Source organism: Corvus brachyrhynchos, unplaced genomic scaffold (genome assembly GCF_000691975.1).
Source record: "Corvus brachyrhynchos isolate BGI_N302 unplaced genomic scaffold, ASM69197v1 scaffold65, whole genome shotgun sequence".
NCBI classification, from domain to species: domain Eukaryota; kingdom Metazoa; phylum Chordata; class Aves; order Passeriformes; family Corvidae; genus Corvus; species Corvus brachyrhynchos.
The window spans coordinates 1,116,644-1,122,937 of record NW_008238365.1 but is presented as its reverse complement, the minus strand read 5'-3'; the positions used below and the strand labels follow the sequence as shown (position 1 = coordinate 1,122,937).

The following is a 6,294-nucleotide window of genomic DNA, read 5'->3' as shown; positions in this document are numbered from 1 at the left end:
GTGTCATCCCTGTGACAGCTTAGCTTAGGTTTAGTTAGACAGGTTTAGTTCCTTCCCTACTTCCATGGATCAAGTGGAGCTTATTCCATCCCATCCCATCCCATCCCATCCCATCCCATCCCATCCCATCCCATCCGATCCCATCCCATCCCATCCCATCCCATCCCTGCCTGCCCTCCCCCTGGACACCCTTGGGGTGCCAAACTGTGGCCAAGAGCAGCTCCCAGACACCGGGTCTGGCACCGGGGTGTGCTATGAATGAGCGGAAAATCAGAGTCTGGAGAAAGAGCAGCGCGAGGAACTTTTCTCTGCACCGGGGCAGAGCAAGAGCCCCGTGAGGAGCCTCCCCCTGCCCCGGGCACGGCCCCCGGCGAGAAGTGACAGGCGGGCGGCACAGCGGCTCTCCAGGGGAACCCCGGGGGGGGCCTCCCCCCCCAGCCACAGCTTTACCTGGGACTTCTCCAGGAGCAGCCCCTCCTCTTCCTCTCCCCCTCCCCACCTCCCCCCCTCCCCAGTGACAAGTGCTACAGGTTAAAAATTGGGCTACATATTAAATATAGGGCATTACCTTCAAGTAGGGCTGGGGTATTACACAAATAACCACATTTTTTGGTATCACTAGCATTTTTTTTTTTAATGTCCATCGTGAGACACCATTAAAAAACCCAATAACTTTAGCCTTCTTTATCTACAAAGATCTCTGATCTCATCTCCTTAGTCTGGTGTTATTTTACCCTGCACACACAAGTATTAGAAGCATTATTAAGAATCGTATCCTTCAACACATTTAAGAATTATATTATTATAACAAGTAAGATCAAAAATTAGATTTTATAGTTAAATATTCTGTGAGCCAGACAAAGGGGCTTTACTGTACAAGCGATTGTGCATTTAAAAAAAAAAAAAAAGCAAATTATAGTGCAAAGCAAAAAACATTGGCCTGTCTCGTGACCATTTGCATACAACAGAGGTGCATCTATTTACACCTTCACATGACAATATGTCATAAAAACAACATCGTTGCCATTCTTTTTATTATTTTCTCTTTTAAAACTCACTACAAACAGTCTTAAATTAACCTACAACTACGAATGCCTTGTTTCCTTTGTGCTTTCAACCAGTGGGATGGGATGACAAATGTAAAAAGGCATCAAAACCCAGGCTGCCCTGTGCAGCTCCAGAGCCAGCGAGTGCCGGCGCTAAGGCAAGTGGAGGTTGCAGTTTTGCTGGGGTAAGGCTTTTTAAAAAAATTATTATTATCATTATTATTATTATTATTATTGAAAAGAGTTGTTCTTTGTTGCTTATGGAACTCTGAGTGGTCATGGCAGCTCTCCAGGGCAGCCAGGACGTGCTGCTCCAGCCTCGCCGTGGTAGTGCAATTACAGCGCTCGGTGCTGAGGGTGACCGGCTGGGTGCTGAGGGTGACCGGCTGCCAGCTGGGAGCTGGGGACAGGTGACAAGGCTGGGACGGTGTCACTGAGGCACAGGGGCTGGGAGGGCAGCTCTGGCGGTTCAATTTTCTTAGATTTATGGGAAATTTTTTTAAAAAGGCGTGCTTACTGGTGGCACTGGGACTGTCCTCTTGCTGCGGGAAGGGTTCTGCAGGGCAGTGGGTACTGCAGTTATGGATCCCCAAGAACCTGTCTGTGCACCCTCAGCCCTGCCAGCACGAGGAATCCTGAATCCAGCCCCAATTCCCATGCCAGCAGAAGGCACAGCTGGCCTGCTGGAGGTGACAAACCCTGTGTTGTGCATCAGAGCCAAGCCCCTGACCCGGCCTTGGAGAAGCCCACACCACCCCTCCAGCTGCCTCCCATCACGGCCCCGTTTGGTTGCAATCTCTTTGGTATCAGCTGTGAGGGTGGGTGGTGCTTGGCAGACCTGGTTCCTGCAAATGCCACCTGATGCCACCGCCACCAAAGGCACCTTGAGTGCCCCCTCTTCAGCTTATTCCTCTACAGCCAGATCCCCCTGCTCGGGGTCACCTGGGGGAGGGACAGGAGGGTGAGGGGATGGAAAAGGCTGCACAGCGTCAATTCACAACATTCCCACCACCAGGAGTAGAAGTTGCTCCTTTCTCCAGATCTCAGGGCTTTCAGGATGAACTGACACGTGTGAGTCAAAATAAGAAGTTGTGTTAATCCTCTGTGGGTGAACATGGGAAAGGACCGTAACAGAATTGTGATGCTTTGCCACTAGCTGCGAGTGTTGCCACTCAGAGGGGATGAAAGGAACACCTGGAGAACGGTGGCAAGGCCTTGCCAAAGGCTCCTGAGCCCCTTGGAAGTGCATCTCAAACATCTTGGATTGTCCTGAAAGCCGCCTTCACTTCAGCCACCATCACTGAGGTTTGCTAAGGGGAGCAAAGAGCTGAATGGTGAGGTCAGGACAAGAGAGCAAACACACAAAACAAAACATCTCCGTAAAAAGTACATCTCATGTGTAAACATAGAGGGGAGGGGTCGGCCAGGCCCGGGGTCAGCCACGTTACTGATTGACAAACGACGACAATGACACGAAAATGAACAATACAACCTCTGTCGTCAACAAATAATAACAATAATCACATCACAGCTCCTGTTCACATGGCTGACTGAGCCCCAGTGCCCCTGGCTGTGCTGCAAACCCCACTGCTCTTTGGTGCTCAGGGACCCTTCACCAGCAGGGAGGGAAGGACAGGAGACAATGGGGTTTTTTTTTCTATTTTTTCTCCTTTTTTTTTTCAGTTCGGTCCTCCTGCACTGGCAGAGAGATGGCTCGGACGACTCCCTGGTGTTTTCTCTTCTCTGAACCATTTTGCAGAGGAAGGGTGAGCTTCTTCTCACTTTTGAATGCTTTATGTGGGGAAGACGTGTGAGTGAGATGAACGAGAAGTGTTCTGCAAGTACCAAACATCTGATTCCACATGTCCTCGGGGTTTTTTTCCCTATGTACAGTCCACATACCTAAAACATACGGAAGGAACCACATCAAGCGACACATTCAAGCCTCGTGGGTGTTCACCTTGAAATGTAACGAAGGCCTTGGTCCATCTTCGCCTGATGTTTGCATGCAGAGGATCCTGGTTTGCTTTGGGTTTGGGAGACTTTGGTTTACCTTTTCCCTCGGCATCGCTTCGGTCGCTCCCAAAAGGAGCCACGATGGCTGATTAAGTTAAAGACATCGGTGCCCCGCTGAGTTCCTCCTTAGTAGGGTCTCCAGACGGACTCATCCATCCTCCCCGTGGTGCTCATGGTGGTGGGGGAGTTGCTGTGGCTGCCGTCCGCGTCCACGCCGTCGTTCTGCGCGCCCAGGCTGGGGTTCATCAGGTTGTTCCCTGCCGAGGCGCTTGTGCAGGACGAGAGCATGCGGGTGGGCGAGCGCTCGCCTCCCGCCACCATGGAGAACTGGTAGGAGCCCGAGGACGTCCCGTAGTACAAGTGGTAGGGAGAGGGGTTGGCCTGGAAGGGCCCGCTCTGGTTCTGCGTGGAGCCGGGGTACGGGGGTGGCAGGTAGGTGTGGTGGAAGCGGGTGGTGGTGGGCATGCTGGTCATGCTGATGCCCCCGATGCCCGTGGCAGAGGGCGTGGCCGTGTAGGGGAAGGCGGCGGACATGGCGCCGGGGTAATGCATCCGCGGGTCGGAGAAGCGCGTCTCCGTCAGCGCCGGCAGCGTCGGGAAGGAGCGCTCGAACTGCCGCGGGTCCGAGAAGGGGCTCAGCTCCGACGTGCCTGGCGGGGTGCAGGAGGAGAGGGGGTGGTTAGATCACTCCCAAGGAATTAGAAGGAAAAGCACCTCTTGGATCTGCCAGGGAAGAGAGCTGGGGGGACTTAAATAAAAACCCTAAACCCATTTGTTTAAGTTGCTCCCATTTCCTGTCCTAAAATTTGTTGTTTCCTATCCAAGAAGGGACACGGCTAAGCTGACTTCTCTTAGGGGTCTATTCATCTCCGGCAGATTAAAGCAGCACACCCCATAAACACAGAAAAAAGATGTTTAGCCATGACATCAGCTGTGTAGTAAATAAATGGAGGCAGGCCCCAGACGGCCGGGCCCTGGGATCATCCATCCCTGCTGTATACACACACACACACGGAGACAGGCAGGAAAAGCTGGAGCCCAGACCAGCCTGCTAAGCCTTCTTGTGGGTGGCCTGTTCGTGCTGATACCATCAGGGGATGGAGCTGATAAACACACAGCTGAAAACTCCCAAGCCAGGAGCCACAATATCCCTCTGCTTGAGTTCTCTGTGTATTTTTCTCCTTCCAAGAGGATAAAGAGAGTGAGAAATTCAGGCTCTCTGCTGGGGGAAGGGAGACTCGGGGCAGCGTGGTGGGGATGTTCCCCAGCTCTGTTGGATAATGGAGCCCCTCATGCCTTTTCCTGGAGGGTCTAACCCCAAAGGGGGTCACAGCCAGCTTGGAACTGGAGAGGAACTTTGGCTTTGGATCCCATCCTCCTGCGGGAAGCTAAGGTTAGAGGTGGGAATCCACAGCAGAGGCTCCTTTGAGGAGCTGGAGGCATCCCTGTGGCTCTCTCCGCTGTCCCAAGGCTGGTGCCATCCCCAACAGAGCCCAGGAACCTCTGGCCTCGGTGAATCAAGGCAGGGAGAAATGAGTTTTGTGCTCCAAGCAGAGAAGCGAAACCTCTGTCCTTGAGACCTCCTTTATTTTCCTCTTGTTAAAAGCAGGGCCTTTCTCCTTTGCTAGTGGGATGCCATCCAGCCTCAAAAGTGACTTTTTTTGGTCACATCAGCTGGATTTTGTATCCCTCAGAGCAAGAGAATGTGAGGTGAGTATGCTAAACACCCTCGTTGGTTTTGGAGATGCGTATCCATACAAACACACACACACAGGATTGTGTGGCTGCTCTGCATGCACAGGGACGTGTGTTTTAGATTTTTTTATTACAATGAAGCATTTTTAACTTCTCAGGGCTGGCGTTCCAGGCCCTGAAGCATTTCCCCAGGAGAAAACACTTGATTTAATCCCTTCCAGCTACCCAGTGACACGGGCACGCTCTGGAGGAGCAGGTATGGAGGGGATTTGATGTGAACCTCCCTTCTGATCCCAGGTGAGTCCTTCAGCCGTGGAAGGAGAAGGGGAGGCGAGCATCCTCCCTCCCCTGCAGCCCTTTTGCGGGCGCCCGGCAGCGCCTGCCTTCCCACGCAGGCTCCACAGAGGGGAAAGGCGGGGGAGCACCTGGTTTGTGAACGTGGCTGTGGCTTTGGGGCGAGATAAGAGAGGAGCAGCTCAGAGCTGTCCAGAACCGCACTGCTCTGCACACACCCGGTGCTGGAAAGCGCCCGTGGAAGCGTGCTGGGCCGTGCTGGAAAAGCACAGCGCTGGGAAAAGTGCTCCCAACCTGATTTCACAGCCCAGCAGGACGCTGGGACCCATCCCAGAGCCGTGCTACAGCCACAGCTGCTGCCAGGCACTGGGAGCTGAGGTTTGGAGACCAGCTCTGCAAGAAAGAAGCAGCCTGACCACAGCCCCGTGGCTTTAGCAATCCAGCAGCATCACAGCTTGAGATAGGACCATGGCACAGAAACCCTGCCTGCACCTGGGCTGGAAAGAAAAAGTGCTGTTTTCTGAATGCCTCCCCTAAAACTCAGCAGACCTACACTGAGAAAAAGCAGCCTCCAAATCCCCCTCAGCCCCCAAAACAGCCAGATTGCTGCTCGCTGCCTTCCCAGATGAAAATCTCCGGTGCTCAGACCACGCCCCTTCATTACTTTTCACAGCTCCATAAATAATATTCCATAAAATGCAAATCGAAATCAAACCTGAGCGCTCAGGGCACATTTCCCTTTTCCTCTACAACGAACTCAAAGAGGGTTTTTTTAGAGGCTACATTTTATTGGCCTGAACTTGCACTGCTTGGCAGTGGGTCCCTGCTACTAATTTAGACAGGAGTGTGTAAGAGTGTTAATTACGGGCTCCGTGTGTGCGATGGGCACGGCACAGCGAGGCCGTGGGGTCTGGAGATACTCAGGTACTGCCTGCCAAACACGGGTGGGCAGAGAGGGAGCTCTGCCAGGCTCTGGACCCCTGGAGAGAGCACTCTGCAGAGCTGGGAGCTGCGAATTTGGATCCCTCAAAAAAGCGAATCCCTCAGTGCGAACCCCTCAAAGGGAACCCACACCCAGCAGAGCCATGAGGTGTCCGAGTGGCCGTGACCAGCTCGCTTTCATCCCCGCCGGCCTTGGGCTCTAAGTCTGACGCAGAATAAAGCTCCCTGACCAGTATGAAGTTAAAAATAAACCCCCAAACCACCCCAAAAACAAAACCCCGCTGCCCCGGCGCGCAGGGCC

The 6,294-nt window shown here is 53.1% G+C and overlaps 1 protein-coding gene across 1 annotated transcript in view; it reads right to left on the bottom strand.

Moving 5' to 3' along the window:
* Positions 1 to 615: 615 nt before the first annotated feature.
* RUNX3 (runt related transcription factor 3) overlaps positions 616 to 6,294 on the bottom strand; it is a 35,104-nt gene continuing 29,425 nt past the window's right edge. Inside the window, 1 exon segment of the mRNA XM_017736243.1 lies at positions 616 to 3,712. Within this exon segment, the coding sequence (XP_017591732.1) occupies positions 3,189 to 3,712 (524 nt within the window). The 3' untranslated portion in view covers positions 616 to 3,188.